The sequence below is a fragment of the Neltuma alba genome, unplaced genomic scaffold (genome assembly GCF_004799145.2).
Source record: "Neltuma alba isolate B1F8T4 unplaced genomic scaffold, ASM479914v2 tig00002618_pilon, whole genome shotgun sequence".
NCBI lineage: Eukaryota > Viridiplantae > Streptophyta > Magnoliopsida > Fabales > Fabaceae > Neltuma > Neltuma alba.
The window spans coordinates 28,542-52,767 of NW_021632941.1; the positions used below are offsets into that span (position 1 = coordinate 28,542).

A 24,226-nucleotide genomic window follows, 5' to 3' on the forward strand; every position below is an offset into this window, starting at 1 on the left:
GAATGAGATAGCTTCTAATAACAGGATACATGTGCTTATAGAAAAACAAAGAATGTTATTTCTTAATTCTTCTCTTACCAAAAAAAAGAGGATAAGGTATATTGTTTAGATGTTCATTTTTGCCAAACCATATTAATTTTGGTTCGATTGTGGATCTAACTAATCGAGTCATGAAAATTAAGAATGGCTAATCTTTTCATTTTGATGGTCGGCCCATATTGATTAATACGAATGCCTCTAGTTGTATTAAAATAAATGAATTGTCATACATAATTAATCTGGCATAACAATCAAACGAGAGACTATAGGAGAGAAGAAAAATAATCCTCAAGGGAAAAAAATCATAATTGAATCTGAACAAAATACAATTAATGAATCCTTTAAATTTCCCTTTACACATGATAAACATTGTCAATAAGGTTAGGGTTCATTAACACTTTTTTAAGGCATTTTTATCAAAATACTGTAAACAGTAAAAAATGATTAATATGTAAATTTGTTCTAAAAGTTTTCATTCAACAGTGTTAGATATCCAAAAAAAAATTTTAAAAGCAAATTTGTCCCGAAAGTTTTAAATCATGATAATATTTCCTTTTACTATCAATAATATTAAATTTTATTCTGGGCAATTTATAACTATAGTCCAAAAAAGTTTAATTCATAAAATATTTTAATAATAATTTTATAAAATATTACATTCCAACCATCCATTGTTTTGACGTAAGGGTGGAGAGAGGATCGGAGAAGAAAAGGTGAAAGAAGATGCTATGAGTTCATATCTGTGGGCTATCAATAGTAATTCTCTCTGGAAAAAGGAAAGAGAGGGGGAAGAAGTTGTGGAATGGGTTCTTTGATTGTAATTTTCGCTGAAGACAAAAGCAAGAGAAGATGCACAGGAAAAGCAGTGTAGAAGTCGATCAGAGCCTGAACAATTTGTAAATGTAGTATTTGGGTAAATTCTTTTTCAACATGTGTTTTGATAAAAAAATTTTTACTGTTTGCAGTATTTTAATAAAAATGCCTTTTTTAAAATATATATCAATTTGAGACTGACCAATTCAACAATTTTCCACTGGACAGAATTTTAGCTCAACTTTAATGAAATAATTTAAAATTGTTTGACCACTTAATTTATTGAATTTCCTAAAACTGTTTCATTTCGTTATACTCATCACCCAGAACATCCTTAATAGTCACACATTTTACTTCTAAGTTCAACCCACACTTACTACTATTAACCATATCATGTACAAGCATTTGTTCCAAATCTTGCACATAACAAAGCAATCAATTATTACAAGACGCCGATAAAATCTGTATCCATAAGACCTTTGTGAATTTTTACTGATTAGTAAGTAGTTGTGTAGATTAATTTCAGTTTTTTTAATGCTATTGTTGTGGTATTGGGTTAATTGATTGTTCCAGCAGCTCTTAAATCAATTTTATTGCACCTAATCCATTGATCAGCACCAAGACATCATAATTATGATGAAAATATTTCAAAGGAACAGAAGGAGATGAAAAACTCAGCTGCCACAAAATGGAAATATTTATATCTTCAACCAAAAGAAGAAACAAATCCACTATTCACCTAAAAAGTTGAAGGGAGCAAAATTTGCTTGGCAATCATTAAATTACCTAGTGTTATGTTCAACTATAAAAAGGGTAGGTTCATATATTACTTATATATATAAACCATAATATCAAAAACTTAAAAATGAAGAGAAAAAAAGGAGTATTCACTCAAGGCATATTTACATGTTGGGATTTTCCTCTAAGGAAGAATCAGAGGCAGAGTCATCTAAAGTTGAATTTGACACAGTCTCAATTTGACTCCCACTCTCACTGTCTGAAGTTGCTGCTGGCCTCTCTTCATGTGGATGTTTCAAGAACCAATACATTATACTTGCTGTTAATGTAAGGATCATCTTTTGGTTCACCTGAAAATGTGTAATTCCATTTTACGGTTTAGATGAAAATAAATTAGGCTTGACAATACTCAAATCTGAACTAATAATGCCAAATAGTTGTCTATTTTTTAAGGTAATATGGAGCACTCAAATTGTTTTGAAAGAACAGTAGTGCAATATTTTGTTCTTTTTTAATAATAATAACAATTATATGTGTCACTAGCAAGTTGTTCTAGTAGCAGCACCACCCGTCCCACTTGGATGTGGTCCTAAGCTTGAGCTTGGCATTGACATGTTTGTGTGCATGCATGTGTTTAATTGTATAAAATAAAAAAACTAACAAGTATATGTTGATATGATGTCGAGTCAATAAACAAGAAATAGATAGTAAACAAGTAATGATATGTCCAAAATACCTCAGTGATGTCTTCAGGAAGCAAGAATATGGAACATCCAAGCTTTCTTGCAATGCTGATAATATAAGTGGCATTCATCTTTTTCTCTTCATCTGCATAAAGCAAATACATGTTGAGGAAGAAACCATAGAAATTCACAAGGCAAAATAATATAGCCAGACCCCAATGGATTTCTGCTCACACATTGTCATTCATTCAGTCAATGTTTTCAGCTCAAACTCACTGGCATCAAAGTCATCTTTATGCCTTAAATTTTGAAGTCAAAAGTACCCAAAAACTGCCCTACATAGTTCTTTGTTTTGTGGATGAGTGCTTTTTAATTCTAGTTCATGGTTCATGCAATATTTCCATTCCTTATTTGTCTTTCTCTCAAGAATAAGATCAAATAATCAACACTCGTTGCTTAAGGAAACAATTATACTCTATTCTCCCTTTTTTCTGAAAAAAGGGGCTTTCCAAGGAGGCATGCAAGTAATTGGAGAAAGCTTTGAACAATGAAAGATTTTACATAGAAGGCAACATACCAGTTACTCCTTTTGTAATGAGGCCCCAGTTCACAGCTCTGGGCTGCACAGAACTAAGGAGCTCCAGGAAAAAAATTCCATCGGACAAACTTTTATCCTGCAGTTTGATGTTAAACAATCAATGAAATGAAAAATGCAATGTAAAGATATGCCTAAATTGAGAATTCTTCTGAACATAAATTGCAATATTGTCATGTCATATGAATCCAGATAACAAAAGGCAATATAGTAGGGTTGGTAAGTTTCGCCCTTTTCTTTTCTTCTTGAAGCTCTGTTTGTTTCACAGAAACTTTCTTCCTTAGTCTTGTCTCCAAGAAAAAAGTTTTCCAAGCACAAATGAATAATAGTATACACTAATGTAGATAAATATACGGATAAAATGTCCTAACCATACCTATCCTTGAATTTCATTTAGCAACAAAATCTCAACAAAGAGAAAATAGATAGCTTAAGATGTAATCAATGAACTTTCTTCTCAAAATATTCAATGTCCTCTTTCTCTTAGCTAAAATTGGTGCCCATTCAGTAACAAACAGGCAACACTACAGCCAGATTATTCATCATCCCAAAATTTTCATTGAATTGAGAAAATCATAGCAACCTAGGTAAAATTACAATTGTGGGTTTGTTAACAAGAGTGGCACAATATATCGGTAACGGTAATTGTATTATATTACTATGAGGCCGTGCATAGTTATTCAAAAACTATTATAACATTCTTAGAAATATATTACAGGTGTATGATGTAAATTTTGTGAGAACAGGCTATTAGATGAACTATTAGTCGTAAAAGTACAGAACTATAGTTCCTCTTGTTTATTCGGTAAGTATGCTTCAACAAGAAAAGGGCCATAAATAGATAAAGTAGTATAGGATTTCTAAATCCCAGTGATTAGTATGGACTTCTAAACCAGGTACTTAAGAATATAGACAACTCTCTAATCTCAACAGTTAGCTTTTAAGGGAAAGTTCCTTATCTCAATTATCCCTAGAATTTGGTATCAATGCTTGGTAGCTTGGAAAAAAGGGGGGACAAAGAGAGAAAGAAAGAAAAGCTACTTATTGAAGGTTCTAACCAGCAAAAGACCGAGTGAAATGCAGTGGTGTTTAGACACTAGGTCATCAAATTGATCGAAACCAGGATAGCATAATGTACCTAAACCCCACATCAGGCAGACCAAGGATTTTCCCCAATGCATGTGTGCATCAGCTGCATATACCATGTATAACCAGGGGGAAAAACCACTGTATGGTATGTTAAAATTGGTACACTTAGTCATGAACCAAATTAGGTCAATCCTCTAAGTCAGTAGCTTCTCACATATGAAAAATTAGTTGTGTATTATATTTAGATACCTTAAAGCTATCCATGCGGCTCTGGCTTCCTGAGCTTCTCACTTTGTTATTGGCCCATCCCAAAATATCAGCATCAGTTATTTCCTTCCCATGAGAGTGAGATCTCAAGTTCTTTAGGAGTTGTAGGATGTTGTATCGCATCAGTTGCCACAAATAAGCTGAAGAAAAGATCATCGCTATCTGATTTAGACAGTACTCTTCAATATATATCATAAAATTTAAATCTTATAACATCGTTACTCTCCTGTTATTGGCAGTTTTAGGTGTTTTTTTTATTTTTTTTCATTCGCTGACTATAACCTTATTTTTTGCACATGGATAAACCCCGTTGAAGTAATGTGTCACATTTAGTGAATTGAAATACTATGATTTAGCAGCATATAATATGGGGGGAACAACATACCCAATATCAGTTTTTTATTTCCCTGCACAATGTCATTTCCTGCAACATTTACCAGAGAAAACCTAAGTTGTTTCCCAATTTTCACAACTTGGTTGCAGTTCTCCACTTTCTTAAATGGCATTTTAATTGGAGGCTTATTAGCGATCTTCCAATTGACAATCCCTGGCGACACCTTGTCAAGAGTCTCTAGTAGTACCCACCTGTGATGAAGTGAAATCACTTTCAACTCAGAAATTTGAAGATAAAAATTTAAATATATATATATTGTATCTATAAAACTAGAGCAATCATATTCAATGTATATTACAGAAATGGCAAAAATGCAGGATACTTACCCATTTCTGACATCCTCAAAAACATTGTTGACATATGTAGAATTGCCAAGACTATTTATCCAAAGGCGAAATGCTCTCTCTTCTCTGGAGTCTTGGGTGTCATCTGGCAATGTTTCAAGTAAAGATGCCTGTCTTGTTTGGGTTGAAAGTCCATTCCTATAAAAGAAAAAATGAATAAGATTGTATATATTTCTTAAGCATTAAAAACTCTGAAAAAAATAAATAAATAAATGTAGGGAACATTTCACCATTTAAACAAAGCTTCAAAGTTGAGAACAGCGTATACAGATAATTACTTTAGAATAACGGGCAAAACAAAGCCATTAACTGAGCAACAAGAGGAATTGTAATGCTATTTTGTTTCAATGTTGCCTAGTTGACAACCTTATCAACAATTGAACGTTCAGTAAACACATGAAATGCCAAATGTTGTTAATATATGATAAAAAAAACAAGATTAATAAAGGCATTGAAAGTTGCAGTATCTTCCAAATTCCCAAATAACGCCTCACTTAATTCTCCTCTCTGCACTCAAAATACTTAAATATCTGGCAGGAAAGCAACCATAACAATAGCTGAATACTTCCCACAAAGGGTAGAAATGGTGATGAGGTGGAACTGTTAAGGATCCAAATGGCGAATAGATGGAGTATTAATCCTAGGATATATCGGGTTCCAATTCAGGAATCCTAGTTTTAATTTGAATAGGGATTTACTATCCACGTTTACTAACGTTGATACTCAGATGAACAATAAAAGACATCTTACAATGAGCCATTATATGTAGTTTTTCTCCATACTGAAAAGTTGACTGTCAAAGTCATTAGGGGCTCTATAGGAAGTACAGGAAAATTCAAAATTCCACAACAAATAATCTCAGTTAAGTACATCCATGAATGAAGCTTTTGATAAAGGCAAAAAGTAAGTCTTTGTCTCTAGAATGACCGTTCTACCCTCATCACAACCTCCCTCAGCAACCCAAAAGAGACAAAGTAAAAATTTTAATAGTGTTTAAGAGAAAGCCGATTCTCACCTGAGCTGGAAAATATGTGCAACAAAAGCAAGATTAAGATTTGGGGACCCTTCCACTATATCTCTTGCAGTTAAGTATCGTTTACAACCCATCTTATCAGCATGTTCAAGGACTAACTTCGCTCTTTCAAATGGATTTTTAACTTCCAATGTGGACGGATTTGTGTATTCAGGTGCAAGAACATTTAGAAGATGAGCATAAGCCTCAGCATCCTGCAGGCTCAGAACCATATATACTCAAGCATCAGCTCCAGGCACAGAGATGCATAAAAAAAGCTATGGAATTTCTTGCCCCAATTCTTTGCTATTTCCCAATTTTTTCAACTTGTAAAACAAGAGAAGAAAAGTAGATAATTCCAACAAGAATCCAACTAGGACTCTTTTTCCTCCCACAGAGAGCATTGCATGCCCATGAAAAAGAAACTTGTCGGTCAAGATAAGCTAATCTATTAGGTAAGTTACTTATTTATTGTCTACCATTATGCGTCAATACTTCAAATTCCTATACTATACAGTCATATATTAATTGAAATGTTACCAAGTTAACTGTAAATAAGCTTCACAAACTAACAACCAGAGAAGTAAGATTAAATTATTTTTCAATGGTCATGTGAAAATTGAATAGTGTTGGTTAAAATAACTAACTAATTCTACTTCTAAACATGCCAGGAATAGGACACCATATGAATCTTTAAGAACTCCAGTTACCTTTACGTCAGAGGAGAAGTTGGTGACTATCTTCCTATAGCCTGCTTTTTTCAAATGATAATTCATCCACCTCAACAAGATCTTTTCTGGCGGTAGACTCATCAATTCTTCCATGTCCTGTCAGTTTTAAAAATATGATTGCAATGTATAAATATATAATGAACAATGGAATTGTTTGCCTGTGCGTGTGCATCCATACGTGTGTATAAGGTATCTTACCTTACTATCCCCGATCAACTCCACCAGTTGAGGAGTTTTCCTTAGGTTCAGGTCTGCCAACAGTTGTATCTAATTTCACACAAACATTAAGAATGTAAAAAGGTTAGCCTCAATAAAGCCAACTAAGCTTATGCAGTCTTCAATCTCTACCAAGTCCTTTGGTCCTGATGATAGAATGTATCAACAGATTCCTTATTCATTTGTACGATGTGGGAAAAAAAGAAAAATAGTAGTAGTAAATATAAACTGCTAGATAATAAATTCAACTTGTCCATTAAAATTTACCTTGATAATCTGTGAAATCAATCCGAGTACTAGATGACGCTGAAATAAAAACATAAAACAAATACATAATTATTTCTTCTGAGAAATACAGGGAAAAATCAGATATGGATATACAAAAATGCAAAACTAAATACAAAACAGGATCGTTTGGTCAAGTATAATGCAGAACTTCTATGAGTCAACTTCATAGCATCCCAGTTTTAATGAGCACAAAAAGGACCATGTTTTTGGGGGGGGGGGCCAAAGCAAAATTATACATGCATACATTACATATCAATGATTATGCCGCTTTTTTGTGAAAACTCAAAAGGCTTGGATACATACCCTTCCTTCAATGAAGTCCTGAGTCCCAATATTGACCACTGTGCATCCAATTGCTTTAGCAGAGTTTAGGCAAAGCGTGTGATTTTCATTTCTCTCCCATGGATTAAGTATTCTTTTTGTATTGATTGCTCGTTCATCAATTGTACCCGGAACTGCTACGTTGATAAGCTTACTGCAAGAGCATGTAATTTTGATGTTGAAAAGATTAAACTGATCTAGAGAAAATTTAGAAAGAATAATGAACAAACTTATATTACCATAGAAGAACACCATCTTTTGCTATTTCAAACAGATCATTAGTTGAAGGATCAATAGGTAGGTATTTCTTGAGGAAGCCATCTTCTGCAAGATAGTTATTTATATGTGCAACATATGATGCCTTCTCAGACTCACTGATGGTGTGAAGCAAGTTGGTCGTAGCAGCCTTCAGGAATGCAGAGGGATTCTTTGCATTATTTCCTGTCCTTGAACTTGCAAAATTCTGTAGCTTTAAGTAAACCTGCAACATTACAGCACCCACATTTGTCAGTATTCAAATCAAACCTTAACCTTTAATTGCTCAAACTGTCATGGGTCTCACGTATTTTTTCTCCTTTCTGATACACTTTAGACACGGCCAAATTCAAATTTACCAGTAAACTGCAATTGAAGTAATCCAAAATATAATCTCAGGTTAACATATGATACAGCCAATTAAATCAAAAGCTCCTCAAACATTCTGCAAAGTACAGAGGGCAAAAGATCTTATGCCAGAATTTCAAGATCCTTATGCAATGTATAAAGATGAGCATTCTTTCTTGTGGGAGCCTACGAAACTAATAGCATACTGTTTTATTTTTCAAAATGTTGTTATATTTACAATTTACAATTCATATCAAGAAAAAAGTTTATTGCTTTGGAATCTGCAGAGAAGTTCCATTGCCTCTATCAGTCACAGCAACAGGACGAGAGAATCGAAGAGAAAAGTAAACAAACAGTGATGAATCTTGAAGATAGAATTTCCAGAAAACAAGAATAGAACACCAAATCGACATGACAAAACAAACCTTGAGAAACAATTCAAAATCGACCTCCTCTTCTGCGTTCTGATACAAACCCTGGATGAAAGAGGCTCTTTCTTCCTCACTCAGATTTTCTCCGACCACTTTCAACCTCGACATCTTGGAAGCCAAGTCACCAATCGCAAGCTTCCCGCTTTCCCTCCTCATGCTCATGAACTACAGCAACCAAGCGTCAATCAACAATCAATAATCTCAGTATCACCCAGAAACCCAATTGCATGAAGCACAGAAAAACAATTTCAATAATGATGATGATCTAAACTTCCAAACTTTATAGAGAAAGTAGTAAAGTAAGTTAGTGTCTAAAAGATAAGACTCCAAAGTTAGCATTCCAACAGTTTCCTACAAACCAAAGAGATGATGAGAACCAGAAGTGGATTCATATTTGGATTCGGACCGTGGAAAACAAAAAAGACAGAGGATCGGAAACTGGCTTGGATTTCTTTATGGAGTGTTCTGTGATTGAATGCACCAGACTGGTGTGGAAGGTTAAGCTCTCAAAGATCATGAGAGGAGGAGATTGAATCCCGGAAAAGTAGGAAGAGACATGCTACGAATCCATGATGATCACAGCAAAAAAGAGATGATCGGAAGGGAGACGAACTTACGTGGGACTTTAAGCTTCTAAGCTCGACTTGAGTGAACTGATTTTGAAGCAATGGATCTGAAACAAGTATCCCCCAGTGACCGGACATCTTCTGCAACTTGCTGAGACTTCCAATGAAACAGAGATGAAAGTTGCAGAATGAGAACAGAGGAAAGAAAAGGCCTGTCTGTGAATGTACCAGATTTCTTCTTCTCTATGCAACAGTCCCTTCTCTCGCCCTCTTCTCTTTGGTTTCGTCTATAAGAAGTTGAAGTGTTAGGAAGGCAGGAGGGTGTGTATGTGACAATGAGAGAGAGAGAGAGAGGAGGAGGTGGAGGAAGAAGGAAGAAGGACCCAACATCATGGGACGGTGTAGAGCTGTCAGAGCTCAAAGTTGTTCTGTGAGGGAAAGAAGGAGAGAGAAAGAATTCGAATTATTACAGAAATGTCCCTGTCCCAAGTACTACGTTGCTAACGAAAGATTATTGCTGTTATTATTATGCCGAAGGAGTGCTTCCGTTCAATAAAATCCAGGGGAGCCCCATTCATTAGCCATTATGTTCTTTAGAATGTAGATTAGAGGGTTTTTTTATGAATAATAAAATATGTCAAATGTAGAACGGGGTGTTTAAAAAAAAAAAAAAGAGTTCAAACTCTCTTGATAATTAATTAAAAAAAAGAACATAAAACCCTTCAAAAATATTTGTCAACAATATGAATCATTTTTTTGTTATAATGAACGCAATGTAATCGTAAAAAAAGAAAAAAAAAAAGTAAAAGGATACATTGGAAAGATTAGACTCCCTCACAAGCAGATGACAGAAGACACAGGAGGCCAAAGAGCTTGTAGAGGTGATATTGATCCTCCTCTGTATGGGATTCGATCTCGCTTATAACCTTAGATCAACATATTTGGTTAGGTAATGGTCAAATTTAACTGGATAACCAAACAATTCTTTTAGATATCCAATACTCCTAGATGAAAATTTTTAAGATAAATTTGTATTTTAATAAAAAAAATTAGCTTAGATGACATGTTAACCGACCACCTTGACTAATTTGGTCAATTAGTGATAAACATAACTTGGATAAAAATGGGGCAATATTACTATGAAAGCAAAAAAAAAAAAAAACTTCTGAATAAGTGAAAACTTACATGCAAAGTTGCACCCTAAAGCTTATTTTATATTAGTCAGTATTGATAATAAGAATATATTAACAAAAGTCTTAATTGAAAAATATGTAAATATTTAAAAAGGTTAATATAATTTATGATTCTTCAAGTTTCAAATCATAGGTTTTGGTTCCTCAAGTTTATTTCTATATAAAACATTGGTATCTATAATTTAATAAAAACTAGAGCGTTTTGCAACCAAAACTCATTGTTTGAAATTTGAGAGACTAAAATCAAAATTCATACAAAATGGAGGGACCAAATATTATATTAATCCTATTTAAAAATAAAATTTATTGATTTACTTTTAATTTAAATTATTTTTATTAGAAAAAGTATAATTTAACATAATCTTAAAAGTATTCGATAATTAATAATTTTCTATTCCAAGGATGGGGCCTTCTTATTGGCATTTAAGCGGATAAATTGTAGAGGTGAATGTGATTTTAAGTTATAGCCTCATCCCCTCTCAAAGTGTTTTTTAAGTCAAGTTATTTCACTGTCTAAGTGCTGTTTTACTTTGACTACAACTTCAAACATTCACATCAAGTCAAAATTAATATATAAAAAATAAAAGGAAGTTTTACATGGAGTTCAATTAATTAAAAAACTTGCTGCTATTATTATGATCATTGCACTGTTATGTTTACTTTTTTTTTATTTTTAAAGAATTAAAGTGAATGGCGCTTTGCGATTTCTAAAACTTAGTAGTTCTTAGTTGTTAGTTACTTGATTTAAAGTTTAATGGGTAATAAAGTTATTTTAAATTTAAAAATGAATAAAAAAATAATTGAGAAACCGAATTTATATTACAACATTTTCTAGCATATATATGGAAATTATTTGAAAGTCCCTTTGTTTTGGCTTTTTTAATGAAAAATTACTTCTTTTTTTGGGGGGAAAAAAAGCAATGTTAAAAAATTTTGGAATGTTCATTTAAAATTTTAACATCGCTATATTATAATACTTTCTAGCATATATAAAATAACACTGGAGATGATGCTTGACGTATAAAATTACCAAAAACAACATCAAACGTTGAAAATGCTTTAATTATTATATTACTTACAATTTTATACTACCAGTTCTTGATATAAGAGTTAGATAAATAATTTGTGAATATTAAAAAAATTAGTTAAGTTAGTTATTATAATAAATGGATATTATCTTTTCTAAAATATATCTTAGTTAATCATGTGTAGTGGAATTACCTAAACTCCTTACCATAAGTAATCATCAAAGAGATTAATTGGAGTAAGATGAATAAATATTAGAGATAAAATAGTTTGAAATCTTATATTTAGAATCAAATTAATTCTTCAATTAACTCTTATATTAATAACACAAAGTGGTATATGATATCACATCATTCAATAAATTTAATACATAAAATAATAGACGTTATACTTACCCTAACTAGGCTGGTGAAATACAAAGAAGGGAAAGGCATGTCTCACCTTTTGTGACTTGTGAGCCTAGTGTTGCATATAATTTATGATATATACTTTTGGTAATACCAAGAAATAGTAAAGGCTATGAGACCAAAAAAATATTAATAACATTATATAAATAATAGAACTAATTTATCTAGCGAAATTAGGCATAATTCCTTTAAACTTTATGTTATGTATTATATATAATTTTATTATACTATGAAACTTTATAATGAAACCCTTATACTAAAACATTGTATAGATGATTTTCCTAATAATATATTTTTTTTATTATTTAACTGCACATATATCAAGGTTTATGGGGCTTATATACATATAACTCAGTTTGCGGATATTATATACACAAAAAATAAAATTTAAGGGGTATCTAATTGATTGTTGGGACTTTTTCATATCAAGTTAAAAGTTTAGATGAGTTGGTCATTAGGTGTTAAAAATTAAAGGGATTATTATATTTATGTATGTTTCAAGATTTATGAGAATTTCATGTAATCTAATCATTTTATTTTTTAGTAACTAACTCTCTTTTTTCCATGACCACCGAGATTAGTTACCATTCTCCTTTCTTCTAAATAGCCAAGAGGTGTGCGAGGCAGCCAAAGATACATTCACCTTACTCAAAAACAAATCAGCTATCCTAGAGCTAGAGAGCTTCCTCTATAATTTTAAGAAGGGTAACTTCTTTGTCACTGAATATTATGCTAACCTATTTGTTAAATGGCAACAACTAGATATGTATGATGCATATGAGTAGAAGTGTCCTGGAGATGCAGCCATGTATGAGAAAATAAGGGAAGAAAAGAGGATTTTCAAGTTCCTACTAGGGCTAGACACAACTTATGATGATGTGAGAGGCAGAATCATGAATCTCGAAATATTACCCTCTTTGTGTGAAGTATTTTTCACAGTAAGAAGTGAAGAAAGTTGCAAGAAATTGACTTCTAGCCCTCTACTAAATGTGGTAGAACAGAAACCACATGTTCTCCTATCAAGGGAAGGCTCAAGGGAGGAAGACAAGCCTAGGCAAGGGAGATGGTATGATCACTACAAAAAGAAAGGGCATACAAGGTACGTGTGCTGAAATTTGCATGGTAAACCTAAAAGAGTAAGACAAGAGAGCAAAGGGTATGCTGGAGCAATACCGCTAAAACTAAACCTAAATTAAACAAAGAAGAGGTGGAGCTACTCAAAAGAATCCTTGAAAGGCATAAGCTTCAAGGGAAGAAAGTTTCATCAGGATATATTGCTCATACAGATAAAACAATTTTGTCCCTAAAAACTGATGTGCATCATAAGGAATTATGGATTGTTGATTCAGGAGCAATCGATCACATGACTGGTAATTCAGATTTACTCACACATATAAGGCCTTGTACATTGAACATCTTGATTTAGGTAGCAGATGGAAAAGCTATTAAAGTTGAAGGCTTTGGTACTACAAGAATAAATGAGAAGTTAATATTATATATGTGTTTTATGCTCCAGAATTGAAGTGTAGTTTAATTTTTGTTTGAACTATTACAAAAGATCAAAAATGTGATATGTATTTTTCTGCCTTTAAATGTATATTTTAGGATCTAGTATTGAAGGAGACGATTGGCGTAGCCAAGTTTCTTAAAGGTTTCTATTGCTTGGAAACAAGTTAGCCAAAGAAGAAGCAATTTCTGTCTAATGTTCAGTCTTTTTTTTCGCTGTTTCTTCAAATAAAGAGATATTATCGCATTATAGGTTAGGCCACTCCAATTTTCACTATATGTCAAAAATATTTCCTCAATTTAATAAAAATTCTCCTTTGTCTTATGAAGTTTGTCAATTAACGAAGCATGCCAGAACCACTTACAAAAATCATCTTCACAAAGTTTCCCATTCATTTAATATTATCCCATGCAAAATTCTATGTGACATTTATTGATGACCATACCTGTGTTACTTGAGTTTACATCATGAAAGACAAATCAGAACTTGTACCCACCTTTATCAAGTTTCACAAAATGATTTCCACACAATTTCAAACTGACATATGTACAGTAAGGAGTGATAATGGGAGGGAATACACAAGCAATATCCTTCAGACTTATTGAGAGACCATGGTATCATTCACCAAATCAGTTGTATAAAATAGGACTGTTGAGTGGAAAAATAGACATTTACTTGAAGTCACACGTGCTATAATGATTGCCTATAATGTACCTAGTCTCTATTGGGAAGAAGTTATTCTTATCGCCACAAACCTCATTAATAGAATGCCCTAAAAAGTTCTGAATTTTCAAACTCCCACGGACCTACTCCTTAAATCCTACCCAAATACTTTCAGAGCAACCCATATTCCATTAAAAGCCTTTGGATGTATGGCCTATGTTCATAATTCCACTGGCAGAAAACTTGATCCTAAAGCCATAAAGTGCATTTTCCTTGGTTATTCCTCCTCTCAAAAGGGGTATAAATGCGATTCACCTATCCTTTGAAAACTGCTCATCACCATGGATGTCTCTTTCAATGAAAACCAAGCTTACTATACCACTCCTCCCATTCATAGGGAGAACAATAGTGAATGGGAGTTCCTGTATCATCCAAACATATCTGAAACCAGTGAAAACAGGCCCCAAAATGAACCAAAACCTGAAACTAGAGGTGAAAACGGACCCCAAAATGAACTAGAACCAGAAACTAGATCTCAACGTAACCTAAAACATCAAACCAGCCCACATATCGTTATCCCTATCTCTGAACTCAAAAGCCAAAACTCACCTAAAAGCCCAAACAGATTCGAAACAGAGCCTGGAGTCTCTTGCAGCCCCTTGTCTAGTCCTGAAAGATCTAACAGAAAAGAAATTGAAGGAACAGACGAAGAAAAAGAAGAAGAGTCTATACAGATTCCAAGCAATAGAGACTCTTCTAGTCCAAGGCAAGGTCAACAGTTACCTCCAACTCCAGAGCCTGATGATCTTGGGTGGCCTATTGCTCTAAGAAAGGGGGTAAGGCAATGTCCTCTTCATCCTATGAGTAATTTTATTTCCTATGATAATCTCTTAGCTTGTATGAAAAGTTTTATTACTAGGATTGATGAGGAAAAAATTCCTCCAACATTCAAAGAAGCATACAGAGAGCCTAGATGGCAAGTAGCCATAAATGAAGAGTTGAAAGCATTGTCTAAGAACCAAACTTGGACTAACAAAAGATTACCGAAGGTAAAAAAGCAATTGGATGTAAATGGGTGTTTACCATCAAGTATAATGCTAATGGAACCATCAACAAGTTCAAAGCTCGTTTGCTGGCCAATGGCTATTCTCAGACTCAGGGGATTGACTATCAAGACACATTTACTCCTGTAGCAAAACTAAATACTATAAGGATTTTCTTATCCTTGGCCGCAATCATAGATTTTTCAAAAAGGTTTTAGTGTTGGCCAAATTATTATTAAATATTTTGGCCCATATTAACTATTTTGATTTTTGATACAAGAATATGAGCATATGCCTTCTCATTATTTCTCAGCTTTTTTTTTTCCAACATTATTTCTCAGCTTCTTGCACCTAAGTTAACCTTATGAAATTTATAACTAGATATCTTTAATAACTAGATTAAAAATCTGACTACTTCTTCCTATCTGAATTAATTAAGTAATTTTTAATTAAGGATTGGATAAAGTGTTAATTACTTGGGCATAGCATATTTTATTTTGAGAATCAATTGTTTCACATTTTATTGTCACTAAACATAGTTATAAAACTCAACAATTAATCTGGTCACAAAAGGAAAAAAAAGTCAACAATTAAAGATAGAGACAAGAATATACAAAAGTTATATATTCTTTTAAGTATGGTTCTTCACTTCTTCGTGTATATATTTTACAAAATAAAAAAATTAAGTTTCCACAAATAGTATAATTTTATATAGATCTCACATGTCATATTGGTTAAGGTTACTATTAATATTGATATATATATTTATAATAACATCATATTTATGTTGTAAAAGATAATAATCCTATCTCCGATTCTAATTATAAAATATTATTTATAAATTATAAATAAGATCTTATAATTAAAAATATAGGAAATACGATTTAAATTTTCTTTTAGAGGAAAACAAAAAAGATTTTGACTTTTGGAAGAAGGAATGGGAGAGAAAAGCCCCAAAGTTAAACGACAACTTTAGTGGACACTGCATGGGGTCATGATATTAATTAATTAATTAATTAATAATAGAGGAAAGCCAAGGCTGGACGGGTAGTAAATCATGTTATAAGAGAAGGATAAATTAGTCATTTCATGTATAAGCGATTAGGCCCGCCAAGATAAAGAATGCGTGTATATTCAAAAGGGGCCTGAATCCGTACTGAAACGGTCGTTTTTCCTTTGCAGCCTCTTGCTTCACAATTTCCATCACATTTTAACTGTGTAGATACTACCTCCAATTTTTAATATAAAAATTAATTTAGTTTTTAATTTAGTTTTAAATATAAAACTTCAATTTATTTTATTTTTTATATTTATATATATTTTTCTAAATAATTCTTATAATAATTGCACATGTTAAAAATTTCATCAAATACAGTAAGGGTATTTTAAAGAAGACAACATCTATTTATTATAAATAATTAATTTAAAAATTTTTTTTATATACTTAAATTAGTTAACTAACTTTATATTAATAACTAGAGACTTAGACCGCTGAGAATTTAGAAGTTTTTTTAAATTCAATTTTGTCTCAAAAGTTTAAAATTATTAATAATAAGAGATAAAATTACTATGCTTTTAAAATTTCAAGATAATATTGAATTAGAAAAAAACTTCTAGACTCCCAATGCTCGTGAGTAAAAATTTTGGGAACAAATTTGCATTTTAACCTTATTTATATATAAGTTTAATGCTATATAATTAATTCTTAAAATTTGATTGTATTTTAATTTTGGTCCTTAAAATTTGAAACCAATTGTTTTATTCTCTGAAATTTGACTTCATTTTGATTCATCTAAAAAAATTTTGTCCTTGCAACATATTTTCGTCCTTGAATTGTTTTACTGCTAATTTAAAATTTTAGAGACTTAAACTTATTTTAGTTTTAATTCCTGAAATTTCAAATAAATAGTTTTGGTCTTTGAAATAAGGTTCTAAGAACAAAAAATCTTTAAGCGAGTCAAAATAAGATCAAATTTCAATGACCATGATCAAAATGAGGTCAAACTTCAAAACTAAAAATGGTATTAATGCAAATAAATACTTTAAACAAAAGTTAACTTAAAAGATTTTAACATTTATAGGGTTTTAATTTTAATCTTAATGACATGATTAAAGTTTTCTTTTAAGTCATTGGTGATGACTCCTCCTAGCATAGATTAAAAATGTCGAGGGGCCAAGGTTCAAGTTTGACCAATGAATTGAAAGATTATAATTATGAGGGGTGGACTGGGTGGTTAAATTGAATAATAATGATGATTATCTTTTTTTAAAATTGGTGTGTCACATCCTTAATTATTTGATTAATCACACCCAATGACCTCCTACCTTTCTAAAGCACAAAGTGTGAAAATATTACACAAATTTGATAAAAAGAAAAAGAAAAGAAAATATTACACAAAAATAAAACCATCTCAATGCAATTCAAACCTATTTGACAAGTGACAAGATCGCCAATCAACATGTATATTAATTCACCATGCAAGTTGGTAGGATAAGGGAATCTGATTTTCTTTAATAAAGGTAAGAGTTCCAAATTTATAGATACAATAGTTTCGCCTTTGTTTTTAGGAATTCTCATAAAAGTAATTACTGGAAATTCTCTTGAGTTTTGATCAATTATGTTAATATTTCTTTGGGAAAATTAGGCTGAAGAATCTAAAAGAAATGATATTTGTTGGAGAGAATCTTAAAAATTGTAATTATTCAGAATGACCAAATATTACAATATAAATTTAAAAATTAAATTGTTCATAACCAAACCATTTTGACCAATTTTCCTATTTAGTTCCTCATTTATATAAAAATTTAATAAAAATAATTATATCCAATATAACACATGTATATATTATAATATATATATATATATATATATATAAAAGAAATGAATTCGTAATAAGTCTAATTGTCATATAAAGTTTTTAATTAAATAAATATATTGAATTTTTGGAGAAGGTCAATTTTTCAAAAGTTTTATAGGTCCTTTTAATAAATGTTTTTTATATTTCTTATATCAAACACAAACATATCCGTTCTTTTTAAAATCATTTTAATTTCAGATTTAATTTCATGTTCTAGCTCAATAGCAACTTAACGCCAATCCAACTCGTCTCAAGCATGAATATGATTTTTTAATCCAAACCAAGTGGCTAGCAACTAACAAGTCTGGTTAGTGATCGGAACTAATGAGACCATCCGGTTTAGTTCGGTTTTTTAATCACATCAGTTTTTTAATCATTGATTCACATATATGAAAAAAAAAACTATAATAAAAAAACTTAAAAAGCAGTAGAGATTAATAGAAAGGAACTTTTGGGTTATGTGCCTTAAAGGGACTAAGAGAGAAAGAAACAGAGGAACCAAACAATATGAAAGGGACAATGCACGTGGGCTATTCAACTTTATCTAAATGGGTTTTAGCTATCCTATTCCCATCATAAAGCAAACATGCTCTTACCTCATTTCATTAAAATACCCAAAACGACACCAATCTGGTAGTCGGTTTGGGTGGGGTTTGCCTCCCCCACCAATACCATTTATGTTTTATTGTCGTTGTCTTCAGCTGATGACTCAATACGACATTATGTATACGACAACTTTATTCTGGGGATGCAGGTTGCCGTCTTTTATTCAATCAATTGCTCAAAGTGATTCCCTGTTCACTTTTGGATATATAGCAATTTGGGTTTGATTTTGCTTCTATTCCCACCAGCCTACTTTTATTGTTCTACATTGGTGATTTCAATAATCAATCAAATATTAGAATAAATATGAAATTCCCATTTAGTTTCATGCTAAATATTATTAAAATTGACAAAAATATACTTGAAAATTGATAAAATATTATCTCTTAAACTACAAACTAAATTTTATATTAAGAGCCAAAGATGATACTCCCTCCGTTCTTTATTATAAGAGACATTTAATGATTATGGCATGTTCCTATATATAAGAAACACTTAAAAGTTGTCTCTACTTTTTTGTATTGATTTTCTATTTTACCAATATTTATTTTGTCTCCAACTCACACTCTCTCTCCCTCCCACTTCTTTTTCTTTTAATAATTTAATTGTTCTCTCTCATGCTCTCTCTCCTTATTAATGAGGGTATTTTTGAAAAAAAATTATGCTTTTTACACATTGATTATTCTTAACTAATTTTAACTTTTTTTTTATCAACATAATTCGGTTATTCGTCTCTTATAATAAGAAACAGAGGGAGTATCAAATAAAAAGGGTCAAGAGCTTAAACTTTATATATGGAAAAAAAAAAAGTTGGAAGGGCGCAATTACAGCGGATAATACGTGGATTTAACATAATGATACAGGTGGTTGTGTTGAAAAGAAAGGGCTTAATACTCTTCAAATAAGTAACCCTTATAATTAGAAACTCTTTAAATTAAAAAATGGAAAAGAAAATTTTTATTTATTTAGAACTCAACAACGCTTGAATTAAAGTTGGTTGATAATTTTGAAAACCATTAAAAATGAAAAAAAAAAAGAATAAACACTTGATAAATTGAATAAAAAAAATGGAATTTAGAACAAGATCTAGATATACATCTCTTTATTCAATTATTTGTTCCCTAATTTGTTTTATATATATATATAGAAATAATTTAGGTCAAGTTTTTTATGTCCATTATATCAATTCTCCAATTTTCATATAGTCATATTTTTTATATTCATGTGAATTTATAATTAAATGCTATTAAATGTTAACATTTTAAAAATAAGACACATGTTCATGTGTGATTAAAGAATTTGATATAATAGATATAATAAACTTGATGTAAGTACTGTGTGTCTAATAAAATCAGTTGTCTGGTCGAAATGCCAAACTGTACTAATTCAACTATGAAAGAATCAATAACTAAGAAAATATTTTTTTAAATAATAAAATTTATATGCAAATATATTTAAAATATCATTAATAATAATTTTATCATTTAAAAAATAAATTAATCATCCTCTCAATGTCAATACGTGAACATATCAAATCCATCAATATATATAATTTATAATAAATAAATATTCGCATTCATAAACGATTATTAGTGCAACTCATCCTAAATTCATATTGCACAGAAAAAGGTATATAGCGTACTAAATAACAGTTGTTAGTGACAATTAAAATAAGATTATAAATTTCAACACATCTAGACGTACATAAATTTACAATTAATAACTAATAATGTAATGTTAATTAATAAACTATTTATGTGGGCCTAGTGCACACTGAAGCAGGCGTGGTTCAAGACCCAGTGGGTGATGAGCAGTGTGTTTGTTGGTTGATAATTAAATAGTGAATTGATTTTTGCTTTATGAAAAAGGCAATAAAAAATTAATAATGTTAAATAATTTTTTAAAATGTATTAAATAATTGAAGTAATAGTATATAACTATTAAGTCTTTGCTGTTCTTGCTTATGCTCCTCACAACACTCTGAATCATTACTTAGGTCCAGTAATCCTTCCCCCATTCTGCAACTATGTACCAAAAGGTTTCACAAATTTAAATATTTTAAAGAAAAAGAGAGCCACGTTAAATAAAATAAAATAAACTTGCACACTAATAAAAATTAATTCAATTGGTAATACACGATTTGGATCCCACAACCACAGGAGTATGAATGCAAATTTCTCTGTTAATGATAGGATCTCATTACCAGATTATATGCACGTCGGGGGTCCGTTTTGGATGCAAAATTAAATTAATTAAATTGCATTGTAATTTTGAGGAGAGACGAATTAGAACTTAGAAGTGATTTGGAGATTAAAATGGAAGATAAAATCATTCCACCAATAAGCTAAATTTAAATATTTGGGATCAATTATACGAAAAAAATGATAAAATTGATGGCGATGTTACTCATAGAATTCAAGTTGGACGGTTTAAGTGAAGAAAAGTTATTAGGGTTATTTGTGGTTCTACTGGTTAGAAGATATTACCTCCGGTCCTAATTAGAAGAGCCAGTTGACTAATTTGAGGAGATTAAGGAAGTAAGTTTGAGTTAATTATTTGTCCTAAATAGTGTTGTCTTTCCTAAAATATTCTTACTAATGTATTGACTAGAATTATCATTGTTAGAAAGACTATTTTGAAAAAAATATAAATATGAGAAATAAAATAGATTAGAGTCTTATATTTAGAATCAAAATAAAAATCAAACAGAGTCTTATATTAAACACCGGAGGTAGTACCTAATAAGGTAAAAGGGAACTTTTATCACGTTGCAGTGAGACCAATAATTGTATATGGTAGATTAGTAATTTTATATGATAGTGAATGTTAGACTTTAAAGAGATAACATGGGAGTAGTTTGAGATGAGAATTAAGTTAAGATAGATGTGAGGTCATATTAAAAAAAAAAGATAAAATGCATAAAAAAAACATATTTGCAGAAGAGTTGGCATGACATCTATTAAAGAGAAAATTGTAAAAAATTGTTTGAGATGGTTTGGACACATTTAAAGAAAACCATTGAATGCATTGATGAGAATAGTAGATTAAGCAGTATAAAGTTCTCTAAAAAAAGATAGAGAGAGACCAAAAAAAAACATTTAATAAAGTTATTGTGCAGAGACTTGTTGGTTAACACTCAACCTAAATATTTGGTTGTTGATCTAGTACAAAGATATCATGCGATGTGTAGAGCCAATCCCGTCGAATAAGATGAGGTTTTTTTTTTTTTTTTTTTTTGATAAGAATGTGCTTTATATCATCTTGTATGTTGGAACTAGACAATTAATTTTCAAAGAATAAATATGTTAGTTAAGTTAGTTATATGTTAAAAAAATGTGGTGGTTTCTTTAAAATATTATTTATAATCATTTTTATTAGAACTATATCTTAATAGAAACCCCTTAATATATATAATTAATAGGAATAATTTTAAAAAATTTAAATTTAATAGACAAATTGAATTAAAATCTTATACTAAGGATAAAAGTAAATTCCCTATCTATCTCCTGCTACTGGGAATGAAGGAAGTAATTTACATTTTCATCAACTGCTATTTATAAAGCTTATATTTTTTGGTCTTTAAGACAAATCTCTTGACGAATATTAATGAAATATTTATAATCCATAAACACCCTTTTTTATCACCCTTTTTATCTATCTTATCTCAACTTAATTAAGAGTAATTTTGAAAAATTATAAATAAAAAAAAAACAAAGTTTGACAATAAACTACTTTTAATTAATTTTCTTTTTTTTTCCTCCTGAAACTTTTAATTCATTTTCTTAAACTACGCAGAGTTGTCAATAAATCTTTATAACAAGCACTAGAAGAAGCATCTTACACAAGAGCACGAGTTCGGATTTCTCTAGTGTGAGAATCTACTTAGCAAATTATGCAATAAAAATGGTGTAGAGGGTATGACAGTTTGTATAAGATTTCCTTCTTTTCTTTCCATGTACTACCTCCGGTTCTAATTATAAGACCCCGTTGACTTATTTGAGGAGATTAAGGAAGTAAGTTAAGTTAGTTGTTTGTAATAAATAAGTGTTGTCATTCTTAAATATCCTTGCTAATTAAGTATATTGGCTATAACTATTATTATTAGAAGGAGTATCTTGGAAAAAATATATAAATATGAGAGACAAAATAGATTGGGGTCTTATAATTAGGACCAAATAAAAAGTCAAACGGGGTCTTATAATAAGGACCGGAGGTAGTATATATTTTTGTCTCCTGCCTTTCCATATAAGATTTTATGGATTTTTAACCTCAGCATACTCGAATACATAATTTCAGACGTATCAGAATGGGACCTTCACTTCACACTGATGCATCAACTTGTTTCATAACTTCAAATAATTTCAAGTATCTCTTAAAGAAAAAGAAAGTAACACATAAAGAAATGAAAACTTATATAAAGCGTAAAAGTGTGAACAAACATTCACTTTCTTACATATTTATTTATTTTCTCTTCACTTTTGGTTTGTCTTCTATGTTAGAAATATAGTACTACCTCCGATCCTAATTATAAGAGCCAGTTGACTAATTTGAGGAGATTAAGGAAGTAAGACGAGTTAGTTATTTGTCCTAAATAGGTGTTGTCTTTCCTAAAATATCTTTGCTAATCAAGTTTATTGATTAGAACTATCATTGTTAGAAGGACTACTTTTAAAAAAAAAAGTATAAATATGAGAGATAAAGTGGATTGAGGTCTTATATTTAGGACCAAAATAAAAGTCAAACAGAGTCTTATATTAAGGATCGGAGGTAGTATATCTGATATACATACATGTATATGTATAAGTTGATAATACTCAAATACACATAATTTGCTTTATGGGGGTAATCAGAATGGGACCTCGACACACATGGGTCTTGCACAATTTGCAAACTGGACACAGAATGATTCATCATTGCTTGGTGATTTTGGGTGGCATCAAACTCTGATTTGGGGGATCACTTGGTTTCATCTTTCTTGTTTTTCTTTTTAATCATTAAAGATCTCCAGATTTGTTCTTCTCTTTTTTAGTCACGTGGTTTCAATTATTCCTTCATATCCTTCTTTAACTCAAAGTATTGTTTTGTAGCATCACCTCCTCATTTTAATTTTTCTTCCAAGTTCAATTATTGCATAATTTCCTATTAGGAAGAAGAAAAGGATGAGAAGTCACTTGAAATGATTCAAACATATACAAAGAAAGCTACTGGAGATGCCAATAAAAAAAGTAGATCAAACAGTATTATGTTTTCCAAATAGGGATAAAGAAATACAGAAAAGAAAATTCAACAAAATTACTAAATGAAAATTTTAGTTTTCAAATTTTTGGTGGCCTCCTTCAAAACATTCCCTTTGATTTTGATTCCTCACAATTAAGTTGGGCCCGCAAGCAAATGCAACAGCCCAATCCATTACCAAAAACTCCCATACAGATGATTTAAAATTTCAAAACTATGGGCCTTTGCCGGTTTTCTCTTCTAAAACAAATCGTTGATGTTTTTTCTTTGGTGATAAATCGTTGATCTTTTCTGTTGTTTTTTTTTTACTAAAGTATAAATATCCTCCCATTAGAGGCAATTCTATTCGAAGCACTGTCAAGCACTAAATGTGGACACTTCTCCCAACAAGGATTCAAACTTTAATTAGTTACGTTGTGAAAGACTAACTCCTTTCACTAGACTCAAACCCTGTTGGTTTTTCTGTTGTTTTGGTCTCATTTCATTATTTGTTCCTTTTCAAAGCATATTAACTAATGAGAGTTGGATCTAATTAAAACAAAATCAATCCCTCACAAAAAA

At 31.0% G+C, this 24,226-nt stretch overlaps 1 protein-coding gene across 1 annotated transcript; it reads right to left on the bottom strand.

Moving 5' to 3' along the window:
* Positions 1 to 1,531: 1,531 nt before the first annotated feature.
* LOC114733995 (fimbrin-2) lies at positions 1,532 to 23,255 on the bottom strand. The gene is made up of 15 exons (XM_028921476.1): positions 23,245 to 23,255; positions 9,182 to 9,405; positions 8,559 to 8,729; positions 7,770 to 8,011; positions 7,513 to 7,684; positions 7,189 to 7,227; positions 6,904 to 6,972; positions 6,685 to 6,801; positions 5,978 to 6,189; positions 4,945 to 5,100; positions 4,610 to 4,809; positions 4,207 to 4,364; positions 2,851 to 2,947; positions 2,327 to 2,418; positions 1,532 to 1,940 (listed from the first exon to the last, which is right to left on the bottom strand). Exons 2-15 carry the CDS (start codon positions 9,266 to 9,268, stop codon positions 1,755 to 1,757), a joined length of 1,998 nt encoding a protein of 665 aa, XP_028777309.1. The 5' UTR covers positions 9,269 to 9,405; positions 23,245 to 23,255; the 3' UTR covers positions 1,532 to 1,754.
* Between the last annotated feature and the right edge of the window lie 971 nt (positions 23,256 to 24,226).

Coding starts and splice junctions, on each gene's coding strand:
- LOC114733995 (XM_028921476.1), bottom strand. CDS start 9,268: ATGTCCGGTCACTGGGGGATACTTGTTTCAGATCCATTGCTTCAAAAT. Junction 6,802..6,903: donor AGTTGATCGGGGATAGTAAG/GTAAGATACCTT, acceptor TAAAACTGACAG/GACATGGAAGAATTGATGAG. Junction 4,365..4,609: donor AAATAAAAAACTGATATTGG/GTATGTTGTTCC, acceptor TCTTTTCTTCAG/CTTATTTGTGGCAACTGATG.